Genomic DNA, 24,446 nt, shown 5'->3' on the forward strand with positions numbered 1-24,446 from the left:
TTGCTCTGTTTGTGTTGGCATTTTGGTCCTGACCATTAAGAACTGGCTTTATTTCCTTGATCTAAAAAGAAAGGCTCCACCCCCCCCCATTGTCACAAGCTAGTTTCCTCGCTTTCCCCACAGCTGCAAAACCTGCAGAGGAGACGTCTGAAAGAAATTTCTCTTTCCAAGTGAAAGAGAAGATTGTCGGGGGTCCACTAGGGGCGCATTGGAAGATGGCCGACAATACCATCTCTCCGGCCCACACGAGGTAATTAAGAGGTTGTTATGGGAGTAGGCAGCCTCCCTTGTTACCCCAAGGGAATGGGGAACACTGCCCTTGCCTGCTGTGCCCATAAATCACCCCCGGACTCGAAAGAAGGGGGTGAGGGCATTAGGCAGAATGCCCTTGTGTGGACTCCGGCTCTCCTGGATGCTGTCTCTGATCGCGCACTAGCTGCAGCAATTTGAAATAAACAATTAGAAAGAAGCAAATGCACATATTTCAAGTGAAGAACGGGAGTGAAGACTGCTAATTGAAGGGACCTCTGTGAAAGAAGAGCGACGGGTTGGATCAACAGGAATATATCATGAAGAAGATAAATCAAAGGTTCGGTATGTTGGCATCGGGACTGGATGGGGGGGAACTTTTTTTCTTTTCTACTATGTGATTAACCAATAACGCCTCCTCAAGTCAGAACCGTCATCTAACTGACCTAAGCAGGATGATTAAAGACTGTATGGAAATGAATTCTAACCAAAAGTCTGTTTTATGGAGATCGAGTAAAGAACAAGAGCTTTTGGAATGGCGCAGCAATAAAAACAGAGTTCCCATGTTGGCAGGTTCTGTCGAAAGATTGACGACTGGGAGGAGGAATTGATTTGTTTTCATACTGGATTCCTGGCGAACCTCCTCAGTGGACTGAGAAAGGTGACAGACCTGTGAAGATTAACGACGGTAAGAGTGTCTTTATTTATGGAAGCGATGCTATACGGAAATCGTCTGAATATGGCTCTTGGACGAACGGAAATATCCACACAGGATTAAAATTTGTCTTAACCCACTTGTGGAGACCATCAGAGGTCACAAAGAGAAAGGAAAAATATATGAAAACAACAAGAAGAGATTGGATAGAATTGTGAACATTATTTGGACAGATTTGTGAACATTAAGATGATTGGATCCCCTTCAGAACTTGAAATATGGGTACCCCCAACAAAAATTTAAAATTCAGCTTTGTAATTTGGAATTTATGTGATTTGATTTAATTTGATTGGTCGGTTAATAAAAATTATTTAAAAAAGAAAGAAAGAGAAGATTACCACACTTCTGAACACACACAAAATATTTAGGAATACACCCATCCCTCTCACTGTGAAGCACGTGAAATATAGGAGGTACCCACTTAGGGTTAAACAAGGATCAGACAGACGCAGCAACTTAGAGAAAAGAAGGTGAGGTTTATTGCTGAGCAATAATGGACCCAGTTGGAATCCTTTCCAAAAGACTGGGACCCAGAAGCATACAAATCCTGAGAATATATACCTGAGCAAATCACAGATCATGAGACAATCATGAGACAGTTACGAACGCCAGGGGGAAATAACCAATTAGCCTGCTTCTTGCCATGCTCCTGATCTTATGCAGAGTTCACTCCTAACTTCTGCTTTCCACTGTCTGCACAATGATGCACAGTCTGACCTTTTCCCTAGTTCTGACAGAACAGAGAAATAAGATTCAGGGTGGGAATCTCCTGGCGCTACCTCCCCCTTATGCATCTGCTCTGTAGGGAGTTTTTGTGGTTTGGCCCTTCCTGCTTTGTGGACCATTTTAGCCTATAGTTGAGGGGGGGATTTGTACCAGCGCCTTGTGATTCATGGCTTCCCTTTTCCTATACGGTGCAGGATGTTACTAGGTGAAAGGTCGGTTCTGGACTTGCGGTTCCAAGCAGTTTGCAGTTAGCTTAGGCAAAAAGCTTTTCTTGATTCAAATGGATTATGATATTACTGTAAGCCCTGCTATGTGTGCACATGTGAATATATTGTTTACTGATAACTGATTATATGAATAGCATAAGGGGAGCGCCCCTTTTCTTGCTTCAGCTGAAAAATATACCCCAAAGCTAGAATGTGTTGGAACCTTCTCTTCTGGCTGAATCCTTCACCAGCTTTTCTTCCGGGGGTTGTAGGTCAACAAAAAGAAGAGAGATCCCATTCCAAAGAAAAATGTTTGAACCAACCACAAACGCTGAGTTGAAGGGTCTGTGATGCCTTTCATCCTGCAGTGAAGAGACAGACAGACAAAGCCTGACATTTCTGCATGTATTACTTAAAATCCAAGTTAAGTAGATAGATGTCTATTTTGCCCTCAGCTGCTTGGAGGATGGGCTGAAACTGTTGGGCTGTCATCCACACCCCTGCTCCCTCACCAGAATCCTTCAGGGAACTTTCCAGGGTGGCATGTGATACACCAATGAAGGAAAGATATCAGCAATGCAGTCACTAGTTCCAGATAACCCCCAAACAGGGTTTTGAATCCAAGTGCATATATCTGGGATTTAGAACCATCATATTGTTACTCCTCTACTGGCACCCACACAGACCAGCCTACTTACACAGTCACTAATTCCTTGTGCTTCTTTTATGTTCTTTTATTTTGCTTACTTCATTTATACATCCCGAAGCAATTAACAATACAAAATCAGCAACAATAATGGCATATATAAACACAATGCAGATAAGGGCCAGGATAAAATTCTGATTAAAAGGCTTCTTAAAAGAGGAAGGTCTTTAAGAGGTGCCTAAAAGACAATAGACAGAGTTCTCAGGGATAGGTGCCACCAAAATTTAAGGTCCAGTTACCGCATTATACGGAGCAGATCTCCTGATGAGATGGTATCTTCAAGAGGCCCTCTCCGGCAGAATGCAACCATAAGTTGTATATATAAGGTGCAAGGCAGCCTTTTAGGTATCCTGGTCCTCAGATGTATAAGGCTTTGTAAACTAGTACCAGCGTCTTTATTATTATTTTTTAAGAAACCTGCCAAAGGATCAGGGTAAGTTCACCTGCCACAGCTCCAATGCACAGCACACCTCATTGGTTCAATGTTGGAAAGCTCTGGTTGCTTTTTAAAAAGCAAATTCAACGACAGCTCCGAAGTCGGTCCTTGACAGAATTTACTTTAGACCCAATTCTTGCAGATAGCTTGTGAAGATTATTAAAACCTGTGTGTCACTTCCATACCACTTCAGGCAGTGAGAGGGAGTGCTCATGCACAACACCCCATATCCATACCCAGAAAACCAGCTCACAAGCCCAGACGCAGCTTTGCCGTGCTATCTGCTGTTTAGGAGAGGGCAGAGGGAGGTGGAGGTAGAAGATAGACCCAAAATAAAATAAAAATAGCTTACTTGCATAGCCTGAGGGCATATAATGCTTCCCCGACGTGGCCTAACCAGGTAACTAAATATCTGAAAAGAAGGAAAATAACACCATTTGTAACTGGCGTAAATTAAAGCAAGATAAGGGTTAGCCCAAAACATTTAGGTATTCCCAGGGGGAAAGCCAAACACATCCCCAATCACCAGCTAATTAACAGGGGACACAACCCTGTTATTTCTCATGCAAGCCCTTGTGAAATGGACAGGAATTCACTGAAGCAACTCAAATATGCTTTGTGCAATGCCTGTTCATTTCGGTAAGCACGGCTTGTGCAAGAGAAACACACAACAGGTGCAGGAATGGGGTTTTCAAAAAGCAGGCAATCATTCTGCCCTGCCCCTTTATATTAATGTGCATATTTCTAATAACAAGTTATGCATAGCCTAAACCAGACCAGAAACACTACACAGTCCGAGTGGAGTAAGGCATGTATGGAGCTGCTCTTTAACCCATAGCTGTCAACCGTCCCTTATTTGGCGGGAAACTCCCTTATCCCAGTGCTGTGTCCCGCTGCTGTCCCTTATTGATGATGTCCCTTAAATTTCCCGGGTTTCATGCTCGCCCGGCTCGGGAGGGAAGCAGCAGCTCGGGGTCCTCCGCCTCAAGAGAGCAAGAGAGAGAGCGTGCATGATCTGCTGTGTCTCCGTCTCTCCTTTTCCCCCCTCAGGTGCGCGTCATGAGGAGATGGGTGGTGGCGGGCGGGCAGACAGCCCCTCTCTTGCGAAACTTCTGCCGTGCTACCAGGGGAAGCCGTAGGCGGCAGCGGCAGCTGAGGAGGCAGCCTGAAGGAGGAGGAAGAGGAGGGGATGGGGAGGGACACAGAAGGGCGGCACTTCAGCCGCCGCGCTGCAACCACCTCATGCCGGGCTCACGGGCGGCGTGGGTGAGAGTCTCCCTCCCTCTCTCTCTCTCTCAAAATAATTTTTATTAACAAACGAATCAAATCACATTAGTTCCAAATTACAAAGCCAAATTTTAAATTTTGTTGGGGGTGCCCATGCTTCAAGCTCAGAAAGGGATCGAGTCATCTCTTATTGCTGCTGCCTTGATGTGCACAATTCTGTCCACTCCGCTCTTTGTTGTTCTCCTTTACAAATCATCTCTTCTTGTTGTTATCGTATATTTTTCCTTTCTTTATACCCTCTGAAAGTCTCCACAAGCGAGTTGAAACAAACGTGTTATAGTCCTGTGTGGATTTTCACATTAATCAAAAAATCATATTCAGACAGCAGATGCCATTTCAGCACTTCCATAAAAAATAGTCTTAACATCTGCTCATTAGCTTTCACAGACTTCTCGCTCCCACATTGATCTTTTCAGGGGGTTCTGCCAGTTCAAACACAGAGTCAAGTATGATAACAAAGTCATGGCTTTCTTCCCCTCTTGATCGTAAATCCTGCAACAAAGCCTGCCTGTCATGGCGAATCTCTTTTTACAACTGCGTCATTCCAAGAGCCTTCCATTCCTTTCCAGATCTTCCACAAAACAAAGCCTTTGGTTAAAAATTCATTTACACACAGTTCATAATTATCTCACTTGTTATCAATTGTGCAACGGTTCTTCTTGGGGGGGGGGATTGTTAGGTAATCACATAGAGGAAAAAAGAAAAGTTCCCCCCCTTTCCGCCCCATTCCGCCATACCAACATCTTTGATGTATCTTCTTGATATATTTTCCTGTTGAATCCAACCCGTCGCTCAGCTTCACAGAGGTCGCTTCAGGTAGCAGTCAGTACTCCCTTTCTTCACTCGAAACATGTGCATTTGCTGGTCTCTAATTGTTTATTTTGAGCTTCTGCAACCAGGCGGTGCGATCAGAAGTAGCGTCTGGGAGAGCGAACTCACACAAGTGCTGTGCGTCTAGTGCCCTCGCCCCCTCCTTCTTTTGAACTCAGGGGTGAATTATCGGCAACCGCAGATGAGGCAGTGTTTTCCCAATTCCCCTGGGGAAACTAGGGAGGCTAATTACTCCCATATCAGCCTCTTAATTACCTCGTGTGAGTCGGAGAGATGGTATTGTTGGCCATCTTCCAATGCGTCCCTAGCGGCCCCCTCCCTCTCAGGCAGGGAAGGGCCGGTGGAACTCCTCGCCCCAGGACGATGGCAGCCCTGACGGGCTGCTTAGTATACCCTCCAACCAGTGCAGCATCTTAATGTAGTGATTTCCCCTCTGCATCCCTTTCATAACACTATTTTTATAAATCATTTGTCCATCCATAGTTCAAACTTTTACTACAAGTTTTCTGTCAATCTTACCAATGTATGTAACTCTTTACAACAGCTTTTCAAATTATAAACTTTCCCCAATCTTTATTAAAGAGGTCCTCTTCCTGGTTTCTAATTCTGCCTGTAAGCTTTGCCATCTCAACGTCGTTCATCAGTTTTGTCTGCCACTCTTCTTTGGTGGGAGTTGTAGACCCTTAGGATCATCTAGTCCAACCCCCTGCAAAGCACAGTCAGTCGCAGCCAAAGCAGCATGGCTCCATGTGTGTGGGATTTCTGTATAAGCCAAGCCAAAATCCCTTAATTTGGCTGCTGATCCCTTATTTTCGAGGCTGCTGGTCCCTTATTTTCAAATCTGTAAGTTGACAGCTATGCTTTAACCCAGGTGACAAAAGTGCTCAGGGGAGATAATTATGGGCTGGAAAACTACCAGAGAAAGAGGAACAAAGGCTAGACAGCCTGTCCCGATCCACCCTTCACACATGTGTCGGACTGGTTTTTACAATTAAAAAGGAAGGAAGAAAAAAGAATGAGGCCCTGGGTCCATTGTTAGAAACTCTACGATTCTATGACTATAATCTCAAATACATTGCTTGACTGTAGCTTGCTCTTATATTTCACTTGTCCCTCCCAATATGCAAGGAGAAACACATACATATGGCTGCATATTATATTACTCACCCTCCCACCCACCCCCAAAATCCCCGCTGTTGGGTGAGCAGAAGGAATGTGAACAGGTAGAAGATGAGAATTCAGCTTACCCTATATCGAGAAGAGTTTTATGGTTTTCCACCCAATATTTAGTGAAGGTGCCTAATGGTCCCAGAAGGCCATAGGGGATTGTTGAGGGTGAAAAGACTGCCCACTGAGGTGTGCGGAGGGGGAGGGGAGAAAGAGATATACATTTAAGTAAGCATACAGTAGATATTGTTTTATTTACTTCAGCTATACCACTTAATATTCCAAATTCCTAAGTGGCATATATACATTTCAACATAACCCATCATCCCGCAACATCAGAATTCACAACTTTTGTGTTTATCCCCCAGTATCCATACATAATATATGAAATTTGGGGACAATGTGGAACAACCCAGAAATTAGCAGCCATTTGATGAAGGGTAGGCAACCTAAGGCCCGTGGGCCGGATCCAGCCCAATCGCCTTCTTAATCTGGCCCATGGATGGTCCAGGAATCTGTGTGTTTTTACATGAGTAGAATGTGTCCTTTTATTTAAAATACATCTCTGGGTTATTTGTGGGGAATAGGAATTCGTTCATTCCCCCCCCAAAAAAACTAGTCCAGCCCACCACATGGTCTGAGGGACAGTGGACCAGCCCATGGCTGAAACAGGTTCTGACCCTTGCATTTTACAATGCAGGGTGTGGAGGACCTGAAACACTGGACTTAGGCAAGAAAGCCCACAGCTGATGAGATCTCGGTCTAGATCCCCCTAAAAAAATAAATCACGATCATATAATGTACTTCCAGAATAAACCTCACCAATACAGTGTGTGCTATGCATTAAAGCCGACTGTCTTCATGTATTGCACTAAAAGTGCACTACGGCGGAAAACATAATTATACTGGACTCCAATCAGGGATTCAGCTCCCAAAAACCTTTGAGTGGGGGGGGGGGAGACAGAAACAAGAAAAATGCCCCCTATTTCAGAGCAGCAGAAAACACAACTCAAGATTCCGGGGTTTGTTTTGTTTTTTTCAACCCATTCATTTCAGTGGAAGAGTTTAAACACCTACTTGAGGCTTCTACCCTGTGCCCAGTTGCAGTGGAGTAATGCCCACTGAACTCAATGGGGCGCACTACTGAATACTGTAAATTCTCCCCATGAAATAAATGTGACTTAAAAAAAATATTAAAAAACACGCTTGATTTGGGCGGGCTCATCCCTAACATCTTCAAAGCTAAGTACGGTACATGGGGATCCCCTCCAAGCCTTGCCATCTCTGGCTCCCACGGCAAGAGAGACATAGCTCAGCCCGTGGAGCAAGAGGACTTTAACCTCCAGGTCGCGCGTTCGAGTCTCGGCGGGCGAAATGTTTCGGGTTGGACTATGATCCTAGCTGTCAACGTTTCCCTTTTTTAAAGGGAAATTCCCTTATTCCGAATAGGATTCCTCTCAAGAAAAGGGGAAAGTTGACAGCTGTGACTATGATCCCCGCACGCCACCCCACCCCCAAGGGTACCCTTTGGAGTCGTGGTGCCCCGCGCTTCCCCGCACCAGGTGCCCCGGGAGCCTCCAGGGAGGCTGCGCTCACCCCGCAGTAGATCAGGCCGACCAAGATCACCACCATTACGAACAGGTTGGAGCGTCGGAAGTAATCGGCGCGGTGCTCGCCCTGGGAGTCCATCGATCCCGCCACCCTCCTCATCTCTTCGGCGATCGGATCTGTTCCCGCCGCCTCTTGTGAGCAGCCCCAAGAAGCGCTCCGGAGGGGCGTGGCGACGGCGCCGTATTTGCATACACCGCCTGCGTCACAAAGAGGGACGTGTTGTTATGCTCAGCGCAGTTGGATTAGGAGGGATTCGCGGGTCTCTCTGCCGCGGGCTCCGCGCCGCTGCCTGCTGCTTTCCTCCTGTCGCGTATCTCGGGCAATCGCGAGTGCGAGTCTTTGTGCAAACTGCTGGCGGCAATTCGCACAACTGGAGAGTTGGAAGAGGTCCCCAAGGGTCAACCCCGCCTGCAGTGCAGGAATCGCGCCGAAAGCCGTCCCTGCGTGGGCTCGACTTCTGGTTAACAGGGCACTGACCCATTGTGCCACAATTCAGCACAGTGACAAGCGAGACAAGAGGGGGGATCGTAAAATCGTACAATTGGAAGGGACCCTGAGAATCATCTAGCCCCCGCTGCAGGGAGCGTGGGGCTCGGACCCAGAACCCTCAGATTAAGAGTCCCATGCGCTACCAGCTGACCTGCCCGTGGTGGTGCAGTAGTGCCATGCGCACCTCATTTACACAAAATCACCACCCACTCATTCGCCTTTCTGGAGTTTGTGCTTATTGTCTGCTCTTCTTGCCCTTTCCAGTGCCCAGTGCTTGACCCCTCTTGCTGTTGGCTATTCTGCAGATTACGGTAGTTGCGCTGCAGAAGGCGTGCTGGGGAGACCACACATTTCAAGAAACGCAAAAGTGACTTTTGCTAGGTTTTAATAACAAAAACAAAAACTCCTTTTACGCTAAATTACAATATATCAATAAGCATGACCCATCCATCAGGGTATTGAGAGAGCTACGTGGATGACCTTAACTCAGCCAAAGCTGCAGGGAACTGAAGCACAATATGAAAGCCTTGCCTGGTTTGCTCCTCCTTGGGGACAGGATGAGGAGGGGGAGCAAGGAGTAAAAAAGGAAATAAACGAGCGGTGGTTTCTCCAGTCAAGTATTTTGATACTATACTATACTGAAATAATTTATATGTTTCTTTGATTGTCCTTGAATCTTCCTGCTGCTCTTGCCACCCCCTCCTGCAACAGCAGTGTGGCGTGCCACACCTTTTACAACCACTGTATTAAGCCTGAAATGAGGACACTGTGACAAGCTCAGCGCCTCAGTTACCACTCGCACTGACTTGCCTGCTCTCTCTTACATATATTGCCCTGAACAACCCTTAAAACAAATGCTAACTATCCCAGAGTATCCTGTGGGGGACAACCACTAAGCTGGAGTTCAAGCAGATGCTTTTACAATAACAATAAAGGTTTATTCTAAAACAAGGTATTATAATACAAGTGGAGAAACTTAGGTTACTTCAGAATTCATAAGCTCGTTTGCTGAATTTGTTTCACAGAGGTTTCGGCATTTTAGTTTGGTTCCTTTCTGAGGTGGCACTTCCCTTCAGGTACCCACCCCGTTAACAAATCCAACTCCTGAGGTAACTTTCAGTAATAGTCTTAAGGGCTCACAACTCCTCTTCCTTAACTGGGTTTGGGGAGTCTCTTCCTCAGACGAGTCTCTCCCCTCCAGACTAGCTAGAGACCTAAGTAGACTGATCCTTTTTCAGCTACTTCTCCTGTCTCTCCCTCAGTCTCCCAGTTCAACCTGTCTCCTAACCTAACTCCCAACCTTTCCAACCTCAGTTCCATCCCCCTCCATGACCACGACTCTAAACCAACCTTACTAACTCTCTCCCACCTGGAACCACAGCCAATCAGAGGCTGCTGTTCTTTAACCATTTGCTGGCAGGAGATAAAAGTAAAAAGAAATACTTGTGGAACCAACTTTTCTGTCACAGACGCCATGTCCCTGTCGGGGCTTTTCAGTCTCCTCCCTTCAGTGGCAAATCAGCCCACAGGCTACTCAGGAAAGTCAGAGAATCTTCTGGACTTGCATTCCATGATGTGTCAGGAGCTGCTGCCAAATGTGGGTAATCCTTCCCACTTCCCTTCCTCTCCTCCCACTTTTAGCATTATTCTGGACTTGTTTGGATCCCCATCTGCTTGGCATTGACCCAGAGGCAAGATTAAGGGTGGTGGTGGGGTATGGAAATGGATACACAAAGAGTCTCATATGAATTTTAGGATAGGAAGAAATAATTTTAAAACATCCAGAGCCAGTGTGGTGTAGTGGTTAAGAGTGGTAGACTGGTAATCTGAGGAACTGGGTTCGAGTCTCCGCTCCTCCACATGCAGCTGCTGGGTGACCTTGGGCCAGTCACACTTCTCTGAAGTCTCTCAGCCCCACTCACCTCACAGAGTGTTTGTCGTGGGGGGGGGGAGGGAAAGGAGAATGTTAGCCGCTTTGAGACTCCTTCGGGTAGTGATAAAGCGGGATATCAAATCCAAATTCTTCTTCTTTCTGTTCAAATCTAGTCTATTAGATGTCAAAAAGCTGACAGAAAGAGGAAACAATGGAATTGTATATTGAGTTTCTGATAAAGAAATTATGTCCGTGGTTACGACTTCCACATTCCTGAATATGTTTCCCACACATGATTTGGAATCCACATGTTGCCACATCCACAAGTGCGACTAGGGGTGCAGGTGAGAAGAGAAGTGTGCATTCAAAATGACCACTGCCTTATCCACAAAATTGGCAAGGCCTCCCTCATTTATGATGGTACGGCAATAATTCATTAATCTAATTCACCATAATTTTTGCTGTACAGCTATGCACTAAATTTGGATTGATAAGAACAGTTAAGATGCTACATGCAGCAAATAAATATATGGAATGGGAAACTGCCTTTAAATAACACCACAGCAATGGTTTCAATCAAAATTTGGCTATCACAAGTGTATCCCTCTGTAGGAGCTCTGAAGGGAAAGAGTTTTTATCTCTATAGAAGCTTCTCTGAGAAGTGAGAGAGCATTGTGGGGGTTTTTGCTAAAGAGATTACATTTATTGCAGGAATTGGATGCTTTAGTTGAGATTCTTGAATTGCAGGGGATTGGCCTAGATGAACTTCAGGGTCCTTTCCAACTCTGCAATTCTATGATTCTATTTCCTCCATAGATATCATCTAATCAAAATGTACATTATAAAAACAGTTATTTACTTATATAACATGGTGTTAAGGATAATCAGCTATAGGTTGCCTTGGTTTAAAGTGAGCCACAGAAAAAGCTTTCAAGACCGGGTATTGAATGTACACTATTATTTTATCAATTAATGCATTGCCTTTCACATAATTCTCAAGTCCCAATAGCTTCATATGGATTTTAAACAACACTGGAGACATATCGTGCCCTGCAGCACCCCACAGCTGAAGAGACAGAGGGTTGAGAAACACTCATCCAATTCTGTTTTCTGGAATTGCCCATTATCTCAAGACCGGAACCAGTGCAGATTTATGCTCCAGGGACCCATCTTCAGTAGACAGACCAGGAGGATACCATGGCTGATGGTATCAAAAGCCAATGTGAGAGACTGCTGAAGCAGCGGTGTTGCATCTCATCACTCTCCCAACAAAGCTCATCTAACAGGACCGCCTAGGCAAATTTAGTCCAAATTTAGTAGCCCCCTCTTGGCCTCACTGATGTGGTCCAATGAGTTTTGGCAGCATCAGACTGGGCTAACTCAGCAATACATTGCAGCCAGCACACAACTGTGTAGATGCACTGTGGAAATGCCGGTTGACAGACAGCAGTTTGCCATGTCCTGAGGCTCTGCTATCAAGACACTGCTCATAACAGCAATATGAGACTTGGAATCAGTCAATGGAAACTTCTGCAAGACAAATTGCTCTTCTTACAAACTGATACTGCTTCCTTAACTTTTTATGTTGGAGGAGATTGTCTTAATATCTGCAGCTCCAGAATCTGGGTTTCCAGAACATTTATTTATCTGCCAAATAGTATTTATTAGTTTCCCAATTTTTTTAAACAAACCAATGCCAGGTTACATCAAATTTAATATTTATTTATTTATTTATTTATTTATTTATTTATTTATTTCACTTGCATCCTACAAATCCTCATGATGTCCCTCATCCCCATTTATCCTCACAACAACTTTCTGAGGTAGGTTAAAGGTAAAGGGACCCCTGATCATTAGGTCCAGTCATGGCCGCCTGGGGTTGCGGCGCTCATCTCGCTTTATTGGCCGAGGGAGCCAGCGTACAGCTTCCAGGTCATGTGGCCAGCATGACTAAGCCGCTTCTGGCGAACCAGAGCAGTGCACGGAAACACCGTCTACCTTCCCACCAGAGCGCTAGCTATTTATCTACTTGCACTTTTTGATGTGCTTTCAAACTGCTAGGTTGGCAGGAGCAGGGACCGAGCAACGGGAGCTCACCCCATCGTGGGGATTCGAACTGCTGACCTTCTGATCAGCAAGTCCTAGGCTCTGTGGTTTAACCCACAGCGCCACCCGCTAGGTTGAGCTATAACTGGCTTAAGTTTATCCAGTGATCTTTGTGGCTCAGTTAACGCTTGAACCCATGTCTCCATGCTTGTAGTCCAGCATTCTAACCACTACACACTCTTCTGTCAGTAACTACAAGATGAGTTTTTCTGTGCATGTGCAGATTGTTCTTTTACCCTCGAGCAGTTGCAATCTATCCATACTTATTTAAGAGTGAAGAAGTCAGGTGGCATGGTCCCCAAGCAAACATCACCTCTCTTTTCTAGAAATGAAGCATCGTTGCAGACAGCACCATGGGCGTAGCCTGGATTTTTGTTTGTGGGGGGACAGGACTTTTGTTAGGAGGTGCAGAACAGACATGATTGGTTAAGTATTTCTATTGTTTTGCTTGATGGGGGGCAGTTGCCCCCTTGCTTACACCCTTGAGGAGCACACTTATCTTTGGGACTGGGAATGAGGCCCTTTACTGGTAACCCATCATCTAGGAAACACAACAAAATCCTGCAGGGAATAAGGATAATCTGTTGGGCACTGAATAATTTCTGTAGAAACAAATCCAGATAGTTCAAGCAAACAAGAGAAAGAAGATAAACAGCATCTTAAATTCACAAATAAGCACTAGGGGGCAGTATTTCCCAGTGTTTCGCATCTAGATCAGATCCAAAAAGAACAGTCATTTCAGAAATTATCAAAATTAGGCATACATATAGCCCAATATCAGATGTATACAGTATTATCCTGAGTTGCAGAGGATTGTAAGTGAGATCAAAGGGAAAGGAAATGCCCCCAAACCTTCTGAATAATGGACTGTTAATAACCTAATCATCACCATCTGAACTTATTTTCCTGGCCTCTGCTGTTTACAGTTCCTCCCACATATTTGCTGGCCCTCTGGGTCATTTATAGCCTCAGCCCCTTTCAGGATCAACTGATATAAATTATTGGGGCTGGGGGAGGCCAGTTTGAATAACTGATATAAAGCAAGCTTCCCATTGATATAGCTCCATATATATTGCAACAGTGTTGATTTACAAGAAAAGATAGTATTGTTTATACTGTTATTTCATTCTTACAACCAAGCTTCACATACCTTTTGCAGAAGAAAAACCATAAATGGTAGGTGGTTGAATTGTGGAGGCATTGTTTGATATTATTGCAAGTGACACTGTCCTAAATTGTTGGTCTGCCATTTAAATCCTGCAATGAAAAGTGCACCTAGGATTGATTTCAACCTCATTTTTGTGGAGGGAAGATTAAGATACCCCCGGCCAGTATGATCAATAATCAAACATTATTAGAACTGTAGTCCACCTAATACATTTTCCTGCATTGGAGAGGGTTGGACTAGATGACCCTCAGGGTCCCTGCCAACTTCACCATTTGATGGTTCTGCTTCTGCACTGTGGAGCAGCTCTCTGGGGTTTCAGGTAGAAGTCTGATCAAGCCCTACTACCTGGGAGACACCAGGAGCTGGACCTGGGACCTTCTGCATGCAGACAACACGTTCTGCCACTAAGTTACAGTGTTTCCCGTCACTGCAACAAGGTTTTCCCAGTGGCCAGCAATCTGTAGTGAATCTGTTGGCTCTTGCATCAGCTCATTTCCAACTTCCATCTCTTTGCTTATGCTTGTATCTATATGGAACTCATGAATGAGCAGAAAACTTTTCTGTCCCACCAAGCCTAAGCAGGAAATTTAAAGCACATCGCCCACAATGGTCTGCTGGTGTTTGTCTCTAATTATTTTGCTTTTAATTTTTGATTATGTAAACCACTTTGATATATTATATGTAACTAATATTGCTTGCTTATTTTTCTGGTACTGCTTCATGCCTTTAGTTCCATGTCTTGCTGCCATGAAGACACAGTGATGGGAAACAGTTCAATGGTGACATTTCTGCTAAATGAACAAATGTAAATACAACTGAGCCACAAGAGAAGTAAAAGGAAACTATTCTGGGAAGTGCAGCACCTTCCCACATTTTGTGGGATAGATTTCTGTTTCTGTGGTCTGCCGATGTGAACAGGACCCTTGCAATGTTGCAAGCAGCTTCTTGTTCTCTTGATCTCTGTCCATGCAGGCTGCTAAAGCTGACAAGTGTATCCAGGGGCCTGCTCCCTTTGGTCAAGCAGTAGTACATAAATCCCAGAAGAAACCTCTGTGACGAAAAAGTTGGTTTTGCTGGACAGGTTGGATCAACAAGTGCTTCTTTCTTTTTTTTTCCTGCCTGCAAATTGTTAATGAATGGCAGCCTCTGATTGGCCAGGGTTCCAGGAGGGAGAGTTTAAAAGGAGAGGTTTTGGAGAGACAGTTAGTTTGAGGGGTTGAAATTGTGGTTGGAGAGGGTGGGAGATAGGTAGGGAGACAGGTTAGGAGACAGGCTGAGGTATAAAGAGTGAATGGGAGAAAGAGTTGGCTCTGGAAAAAACAACTTCCACTCTGAGCGTATTGTGAAGGACAGAGTGTGGTGTCCTGTAGGAGGAATAGACTGGGAGGCAGAGGTTGAGCCAGAAGAAGTAGGAGCTGGAAAGGAACAGCCTACTTGGGACTCAAATCTAGTCTGGAGGGGAGAGATAGATAGCTCAATTGGGGGGGGGGAATTCTGTGCAGTGTTTGAGCTGGCAAGTAGTTTGAGGAGAAAGGATACACACCTGGTGCTTCAGAGATCTGCCTGCCCTCACTGTAAATTGTAGGACAGCCAAGCAGAGAGCAGTTTCCCAAGTTATCATTCTCTTAGGATTGCTTCACACACTATTTAGATAGACATCTGAATGTTCAGCAAATCCATGTAAATTTCAATTCAGATAGAGCTATTCATGACATCATAGATGTTAACATGGTGATCAAAGTTCTCTGTCAATAGTGTAATCACATTGATGAAACAATACAGAAGAGTTTAAGTATTAACTGGTCAGGGTGGCAGAATCATTTGGTCTGGGTGAATAGAAACTGGTCTAGAGAGCAACAATTTGGAACAAAAATGAGGTTCACATTTAACAAAAAATAATAAGATCCAACCTCCCAGTAAACTACACTTTTAAAAGCTACAATCCTAAAAGCATTTAACTTTCCCCCCTTGCAGTTTGTCTTTACTGTTTTGTTACATTTTTAATGGATGCTTATTGTTTTGATATATTGATGTAAAGCACTTTGTGAGGTTCATTTTAAAAGCAGTACATAAGTAAATGAAATGGTAGGGATTAAGAGGGACGTATTTCTGACTAAATGGATCTGTCTTAATTTATAATAATTAGAAATCATGATCAACCAAAAATAAAAGAGAGAAAAAACTTCCAAGCAGAGGCGGATTCAGGGCAACACAGCCGCCTCCCCCCCTGAGCCTGGAGGGGCCGGAGGGGAGCAAAAGGATGAAGGAAGGAAAGGAGCAGCATGGAAGGCGAGAGGGGGCAGCCTTTCTCAGAGGCCGGACATGCTAATGCGCTTATCTCGCCTCCTGGGTGGGTCCCCCCTGCGGGGTGGGGTGGGGGTCATTGTGTTGAGAGGGAGCGGAGAGGAGACGGGGGGACGGGGGAAGAAGCGGGGAGAGCAGGGAGAAAGAGGAGGAGGGCGGCTGGTGTGACGCTGCAGGGGAAGGCGTGGCCAAAGGGCGCCAAGGCAGGGGAGGCGGGGGCGGTTTGGGCGGGAAACGGCGCGCGGCGCCAACCTGGATTATACGCGGCGAAGCGAGAGGGAGTGGGGGATGGGCGGCCGTTGGGACCAGAAAGAGGAGCGGGAAGGATACCCCTCCCCCCCTTGTCCCAGCAAAACGTTGGTTATAGCGCTGATGCTGAGGGAACTTAATAAGGGAGGACAATGTCGAGAGCGAAGCCCTTCAGAGTTATCTCGTAGCCGGTCTCCATAGGGCGCCATGTTCCCTCAGGAATATATATATATTTGGCGGCGTATTAGCGTGTTGGCCTGAGGCCAGGCAGGGTTCAAATCCGTGCACACCCACACCCCCCACAATCCCTACACCCCCCACAATCCCTCCCACACACCACAATCCCTACACACAAACACACCCTACTACCAGCCCCGAAGCTCACTCGGGTGCCTTTGCGCCTCTCAGGCTGGTCTCCCTCGCGGGGGTCTCGGGGGCTGAGAGGGCGGAGGGGGAAGGCGGAGGTGGGTCGCCTCAAGGTCCCAGGGAACCTTGAACCTCGATGCTCTAAGGGCACCCACAATCCCTGCACCCCCCCCCCAATCCCTACACACAGGTCCGTTGCCCCCCCCCCCATCTTCTATTCAAGTGGGCGCCCCTGGGTGGGATAGAAATAGAGAAATAAGCTCGTGGAATTGAAACCCGGTTTCAGAACCATTTGGGTGGAAAGCAGAGGGAAAGCAAACCCTGAACCGCATAATCAGAATTGGTCCCTTGTCTGGTTGTCAGAAGCTCAGCAAGGATTAGCTAGGTTTAAGATTAGGGACAAGAGGAAATACGGAATGATGACGTGATAATGTGTAAATCTTGTAAGGCATTTCCAATACTCTCAATTAGCATCCTCATTTAACACTTTGAATTCCATGATTTAACCCAATGTCTGAGTCACATCATCAAGCTACTGTGGATTTTGGTTTGGGTGAACTCTTCCATCATGGAAGTTGCACGCAAAAGCAGAGAGGGGATCCGGCAGAACCAACCCCTTTCTGTATTCAGGCAACATTTCAAAAAGGGAGGGCATTATGTAGCATGGCAGGCAGGCAGGGCTCAGAAAAATCCATCCCCATAGAATCACATGCACAAAAACACACGTATATATATATGTCCATGTATGCTTTATTTTCTGCAAAAAGTACAAAAATACATTGTGCTGACAACACAATGCATCAAACATTTAACAACAAAACAAATAGCAAACCAAGAAACCAATAGTAATAATAAATAATAATTATAAAATAACAATAATGAACAGTTTATACTTATACCCAAATTAAAGTAACCGCCAACCCCAACTAAACATTTAACCCACATCAACCCAACAAAAACAAAAGCCAAATTGGAACCTTTTGAAACATTTACCCAATTGTTCTAACCCCAGACTTTGACTTTGGTCCTAATTTGAACAAGTGGCCAATTGTTCAGCTTTTTTTTTTTTTTGATTTCAGTATACAAGTGCTTTTAGCTTGCTTGGGCAAAGGGAAGAGAATGCTTCAGTAAAAGGAAAGCCAGACGATGGTCCCAGAAAAAGGCATTAAAATAACAAACTTTATTGAAAAACTTTAAAATGCATTTATATGGATGAGTAACCCTAGAAGGTGTCGGGAGAAGGGAAGATATTGCTTTGCTGCCCATTTTGGTAATCTTCAGGCAACATTTGCACGGGATTTGCAGCTGGATAATTCCCCGTTGCATAAGTGTTTCCCATTGCATGACTGTTCCCCATTGCAGACCAGGGAGTTTTACTGCTTGATGGAGTACAGAAGTTACCAGCCGATGGTGGAGGCTGCCTCATCATCTCTGCATCATAATATGGAACTGGGCAGTTGCTTGCCTTGGAAGTCTCACAAAGCCCAGTTCCACTAACAGTAGCTGGCTGGTAATGAACCGGGTTCAATTCCTGGGAGTTCTGCTGCTGTGCGGCATAGACGGGCTCTCCTGGCTGCGTGGTGCTGAGAGCTGGCTGCCAGAACCCTGCTCCTTCAGAGCTTTCGGGATAATGGAAGCTGCGTGGCTGGTAATGTTGCTGCGTCGGACTTCTTGTACTGCTTCTCGGAGTGCTTGGACATCTTCTGTCAGGGCGGCTATAAGGAGTTGTAGCTCGGTTCCTGATCATTGTTTTGGACCTAGTCATCTTTGTTCTCGCTCTTCAGTTCTGAAACCAGGTCTGAACAAAAGCTTTCGGGATAATGGAAGCTGCATGGCTGCTTTTTGGGCTACTCCCCAGGCTGTTTAATGGACTTCTTCTTCTGTCACAGCGGCTATAAGGAGCTGTAGCTCTGTTCCTGATCATTATTTTGGAACCAGTCACCTTTGTCCTCGCTCTTCAGTTCTGAAACCAGGTCTGAACAAAAGAAAGGAGAGAAGAAAATGCCCATTATTTCCAAATGGATAGGTCATAATTTCACTTTATAGCTCAGAGGACCGCCGAATATTTGTGCCTTGTGTGGTGTAATTTTTTCAGTGTGGGAGAACTAGGGACTTGCGGGACATGGCTAGAAAAGCAATGTTGCTTAAGTGTGGTTCCAACTGAAGGCTGCACATTTGGTCTCTCAATGCAAGGTGCTGAAAGCTGCCATCCTAATAGGAATATCCTATGCACACTCCCTTGGGAGTTCGGTCAGGTGGATCGGGCTATAAAGGTGGCCCAGAAAACCAGATGGTTTTATCCTCAAATTAGAGTTGAAACCAGGTCTGTTAAGAGTTTTTACTGTTCAAAGCCAGAACCTTTGATATTTGAAAGTATGTTCCTCCAATAATTTGAATGGGAAGGAAAAGGAAGCCTTAATCAGGAACCAGGGTTTCTGAACAAGTATGGGCACAGTGGAGAAGGAGGGGACACAACGCACCCACCCCTTAAAAAAAGCCTTTACATCCACGGTACAACAGCCCCCCCCCCCGAAATAAAACCCCACAAAAACTCAGGAAAGAGGAATTTGGCTCTTGACTAAGGAACCTTTCGTGTTAAGCTCGGAGGCACCTGGATGAGCAAAGGCATTCGAATGACAACGCAAGAATTATTCTGAGTGTTTAAAATTTATCCAGTATTTGCGATTTAAGGAAGTCCCAGGAACCCCCACTTTCCCTCTTCTTACGTGCACACAATATTCCTCGACTCTGATGCTCTTCGCCAGCGCCTCCCTAGTCCCGTATCCGGGGTACACGTTTTTTTCAAACTCCTTCTTTAAAAGCTCAATTTGGGCTGGGGTAAAAACTTTCCTTTTTCTCCTATCTCCTCCTACTTTGGAGTAACTTCCTCCTGGGAAAAGACAGAGGCAAATCTGAAGGAAGCGCTTGGCTTAAACTGAGAGTCCGAAGCACTTCCATCAACATTCTGCATTTGTCCAGGATTTGTAGCTGAATAATTCCCCGTTGCAGACCAGGGAGTGTAAGTGCTTGATGCCATGAAGAAGTTCCCAGCTGATGGTGGAGGCTGCCTCACCACCTCCGCACCGTAATATGGAACTGGGCAGTTGCTCGCCTGGGAAGTCTCATAAAGCCCAGTTCCACAAAAAGCAGCTTGCTGGTAATAAGCAGGGTTCAATTCCAGGGAGCTCGGCTGTTGCGGGGCACACTCTCCCGGTTGCGTGTTGTTCAGAGGTGGCTGCCACAACCCTGTTTCTCTATAGCTTTCAGGATAATGAAAGTTCTGTGGCTGACAATATTGTTCCGTGTGAATATTTTGGCTGCTTGCTGGACTGCTTCTTGGGCTGCTGTCCAGGCTGCGTCTTGGATGGGTTCTCTCACTCCGGCTATAAGGAGCTGCAGCCTGGTTCCCGATCCTTATCCTGGAACCTATCCTCTTTGGTTTCCTGGCCCTTCTGTTTTGAAACCAGATCTGAACAGAAGAAAGGAGAGAACCAAATGCCCATTATTTCGATTTGGGCAGGGGTGAAAACGGTCCTTTTTCTCCTATCTCCTCCCACTTTGGGGTAGCCTCCTCCTGGGGAAAGACAAAGAGGCAAATCTGAAGGAAGTGCTTGGCTTCAACTGAAGCGACGCTTGCAGATCTTCCTCCCGACATGGAAAGCTCAGGGCTACATCGCCTGCCTTTGCCCGGGAGCAAGTCCCCCAGAATCGGGCGCTGCGTGAGGTTCCACTGCGTAAAAAGACCACCAGTAGAGAACGCTTCGGTGGGAATTCTTTCAACCGCCCCGCTGACCACCCACCCGGCAGAGCGCAGAAGGGCAAAGCCTTCGCTTTTTACAGGAAGGCTTTTGTACCTGATATTGAAATCCACGCACTTTGTGGCCTTTAAATAAACCTCCGGTTGCTCTGAACAAGGCTTGCATGAAAACAAACCATAGAATTTTAGGTAATACGTTTACGCTCTTATTTCTATGCCTGCCATCGTTTTCCGCAGCCGATCCAAACCACGTTTATTGGGAAATTTAATCCCGTTTATGTGAAAGGGATTTAAAAGTCAGAAAGTGTGTGTGTAAATGCTTCATGCAGTAAATGCTTCATGCTTACAAGTAAAATATGTGCAAACCAATCTTGCGAAATGTTTCCAACCGAAGACATTTGAGCTCCTGTGTAATCCCTCCCCGGCTACCATAAGTGGGTCTTTCCTATACCCTGATCCTGACCCAGAAACAGAAACAACCTTCCTTTATAAAAAAAAACCCTCGTTTATGAAACCCTGAATTTATATCAATCATTTGAGCAATTTTTTAAAGACAAGTGAACTAAAAATCTTCTTAGCAATCCTCTCTTCTTACCTCGGCTGGTGGTTTTCATCTTGCAAAAGCGCTGCCTCGCTGTCTTCCAACAAAGCTGCTTTTCGCTTGCAAATTCCCTTGCTCCTTCAGGCCCGCTCCAGGTTTCTGGAGTTCGGCGCCTTTATAGCCCGTCCTGGCTGCCAATTGGCCGGCGCGTTTTCCTTGGAGAGAAGCGCTCCAATGGGGAGGCGGCTTTTGGGGAGGAGCGAGTTTCAAGTTCACTTTTCAAGCGCTGCTTGACGAATCTAGATTGGCCGGAGCGCACCCTTCCCTTGGCATCAGCCCTTAGCAAAACTGGAAAATAGCCCCATAGGCTTGTACGCACAGTTGAAAAGAAGGGAGTTGAGAAGATGGGTTGGGGAACGACGGGTTGGGGATATTTTTAAAAATATTATTATGAAGCTTTCATTTTACAGACAGAGATGCGCCAAGACTTAGGCATGTTGAAAGGCTTTGCCCAAGAATTTTAATGAGTGGTTTTGCCTTAACTGTAATTGCATTTTGCATGTTTTTCACTTTGACGTTTATCGATCATGTTCATGCCTTCGTAAGCCGCTTAGAGGTTAAGGTTAGGCGGTGCAAAAACTTGAAGGGAAGAATGTGAGTAACACCACTGCAAATAAAGGGGAGGCAAACTCCTCTTGCCAAGAACTCAGTAGGTCTTTCAAGCCCAAGCGGTTGATGTTAGATGCTTAGAGTATTCAGCCCCGGACAGAAGCTGCAACCAAATCCTGAATCTGCACAGTCTCAAGGCACTGTCGCTTGTAACTGCAAGGGGGTTGCATTCTGAGGGAAAGCGAGCTTTCCGTTTCCTAGGCTTGCTTCAGACGTTGCTGGTGCTTCCTTTCTTGTTCACTTCCACTATTTCTCTTTCTGTCTTTCTATCCCCACAACTTTCACGTGGCATCTTCCTCTGCCTTTCAGGGACTTGCGGCATCCAAATAGCCTGCCGCTCCACCCTGCACCCGGGGCAGGATAGTTCCCTCCGATCCTCAAAGGAACTGAAAACGTTCTGCAACCTTCCAGCTCATACAATGAATGTTCCCAGTCCCTGGCAGTTTGTTAATCCAGAATGGTTCCCTGTTGGTACATTCTTTGTTATTTTTGCATAAGAAAATTAACACAAGGTGTACCTATAAACCTATAAATATGCTGGGCCCCATATCCCAGAGGGGCCCCAGACCTGAATTTAGTCCACATTCTTAAACATTTTTATTCACACCAGTGTCTTTGACACGTGAGACAACCCAGAACAGAAATTCTAATCAAAGTCTGATTCTTTAAATGTGGTGATCTGTTGAAGAAGACAACAGTGGTTACCCAGAACTCATTGCTAGTTGTGAAGGGGCCCCCAGAACAGCTCAAGTTCAGGGCCCCCAAAATGTAGGTCTGTCACTGCTTGGGACTTATGTTGGGAGAACTGTAATAGTCATCTGCTGTTGGGTTTTAAAATAGCAAACGAGGGGAGGGGAGTAGAGATTCAGAACTATTTGTGGTGCTGGGGAAGAGGTGTAAATGCCATGCTCTTTTACCCATCCAAGTTGCCCACTCAGAACTAATATTTGCCCGATAAGGGGATTGGAAGTGACAGGCACCATGCAGCAAGAGATTCGCTTCCCTCACTTTAACTAGAACCTAGGATCCAGCAATAAAGAGCTTAGTACAAAAACCATACACTTGGAATACAAGAATTATGAGCCCAGGGACTTGTTTTGAGAATCAGAATTAATGGGAGCTCACAGGCATTCCACACATAAATTCGTTCCTGGTTAACTCAAGTATTCTTCATCTCAGCAGTATAATGTAGAGGGGGAGAGGGATTATTTTGCGGTTACTGTTTTTCTAAACACGGGGAGGTGAGGTCAGCAATCCTTTGAGATGTACTGCAAAACATCCAGAGTTCTTCCCACCTTCTTCCCACCACTGCCATGCAAAGGAAACAGCAATTTAGAAAGCAATTAGGACCGGGGTGGGGGAGCGGGACAGGGATAAATTGCTTCCCCCATCCCACCCTATGCATACAAGCAGGTGATGTGTTATCACAGATCTCCAGTTCAGATAATTCAGAAAAGGGCAAGAAGACTGATCTAGTGGATGGATCAATGAGTAAAGGTTGGAGCATTGGGAACTTTTTGGTTTAGAGAAAAGTTGAATAAGAGGTGGCATGACAGAAATTTATAAAATTTTGCATTGCATGGAGAGAAAAAATCCTCCCACTAAACTACACTTTTGAATGCTACAATCCTAAAATCACTGAACTTTTCCCCCTTGCAGTTTGCCTTTGCTTTTTTTATTACATTTTTAATGGATGCTTATTGTTTTGATATATTGACGTAAACCACTTTGTGAGGTTCATTTCAAAAGCAGTACATAAGTAAATGAAATGGTAGGGATTGAGAGGGACGTATTTCTGACTAAATAGATCTCTCTTGATTTATAATAATTAAAAATCATGATCAACCAAAAATAAAAGAGAACCAAAAACATCTTTTGCAATTTATATGGATGGCATTACAGAGAGAATAAAACATCCAAGCTTCAATAAAGAATTAAACCATGTGGGTGAACCAAAAGGTCTTCACTAGATGATTTAGAGAAGAAGGCACCAGGAAAGACTCACTGAGTAGGCTGTTCCATAGCTGGGGTTCTACTTCCAATAAAGCTCTCTCTCTCTGATCAACACCCACTTCATCTCATTTCCGTTTCAAATATTAAAATTATTATATTACTCAAATAAATCCAGTTTGACTGCGGGCAATGTGTTATGCCTGCATATATCAGAAAAAGTGGAGCTGTGTCGACATTTGCTTCAACAGCTCAATGTATATTTTGAAAGAGCAATCTTCAAATAACCATCTAAGCTCTTTAAATACCCATAACTCTTCCATTAATTAAGTTTGCCTAAAAATTATTTTCACCATAAGTTATTTTACCAGAAATCATACTTCAATGTGGGTGCTCTTTTGAACTACCTGTAATTAAATAATTAATTAATTAATATGTGCGAGTGTGTTTATCTGCAGGTTGTTAGACAGTAACTTTGTGGTTTCTGAAGCCCATTGTGAATAGGTTGTTTTTCAGAAAGTGTAGCCTTGTTGAAGAAAAGTATAGTGGAAATTTGATTAAACAAAAGAGTGCTGGAACAGAGAGATAGCAGACACAGCATTCTTTGAAGGGCTTTATAGTCTAGCTGCCGTTTATTTATTTCATTAAATGTATACACCACTTGATTGTAAAACAAAAAACTGCCACCATGTTTTACTAACAGATAAAATAATAAATTTGAGGGGGGTGGGAATCAACCGTACTTCCAAACACACAAATTAATATTACCTTAACTTAGCACAGAGCCATTGAATGATATATATGTCCTCGTTTTCGACAGTGCTGGGGTGGTCGCCATTTAGTCTTCCTCCAATGAGTTCTGGGAGGCACCTACTAGGCTATCACTCTAGAAACCCTTTCTCTCACCTAAGGGAATCTAACAGGAGCTGGTAGATGGTTTACTCCCAGGCCATGTGCAGAAGCTTACCCCTCAGCATTTGGCAACCGCCCAGGGAATGCTAGTGCTCAGGGCCCTCGGGGCTTTCCTTATGGAGGAGGGA

At 45.0% G+C, this 24,446-nt stretch overlaps 2 protein-coding genes and 1 long non-coding RNA gene across 3 annotated transcripts in view; all 3 read right to left on the reverse strand.

The window, feature by feature from the left end:
* The window catches only part of LOC310845407 (homeobox protein ANF-1-like), an 87,780-nt gene that overhangs the window by 11,343 nt on the left and 51,991 nt on the right, over window positions 1–24,446 (reverse strand). The gene's annotated exons all lie outside the window — the stretch shown is intronic.
* The window catches only part of LOC310845469, a 78,330-nt gene that overhangs the window by 9,546 nt on the left and 44,338 nt on the right, over window positions 1–24,446 (reverse strand). The window lies entirely within an intron of this gene.
* Window positions 1,421–8,079, reverse strand: LOC310845399 (transmembrane protein 254-like). Its single transcript, XM_083740548.1, has 4 exons — window positions 7,920–8,079; window positions 6,404–6,507; window positions 3,391–3,450; window positions 1,421–2,258 (listed from the first exon to the last, which is right to left on the reverse strand). Exons 1-4 carry the CDS (start codon window positions 8,031–8,033, stop codon window positions 2,141–2,143), a joined length of 396 nt encoding a protein of 131 aa, XP_083596674.1. The 5' UTR covers window positions 8,034–8,079; the 3' UTR covers window positions 1,421–2,140.

Source organism: Podarcis gaigeae (assembly GCF_964106915.1).
Source record: "Podarcis gaigeae genome assembly, chromosome: 5".
Taxonomy (NCBI): domain Eukaryota; kingdom Metazoa; phylum Chordata; class Lepidosauria; order Squamata; family Lacertidae; genus Podarcis; species Podarcis gaigeae.

Bases quoted from the DNA above. Each gene is read 5' to 3' on its own strand.
- LOC310845399 (XM_083740548.1), bottom strand. From the start codon at position 8,033: ATGAGGAGGGTGGCGGGATCGATGGACTCCCAGGGCGAGCACCGCGCC. The intron at 6,508-7,919 runs GTGAGCGCAGCC...CGCACACCTCAG, and splicing joins TCGGCCTGATCTACTGCGGG to TGGGCAGTCTTTTCACCCTC. The intron at 2,259-3,390 runs GTAAGCTATTTT...TCTTCACTGCAG, and splicing joins TATGCCCTCAGGCTATGCAA to GATGAAAGGCATCACAGACC.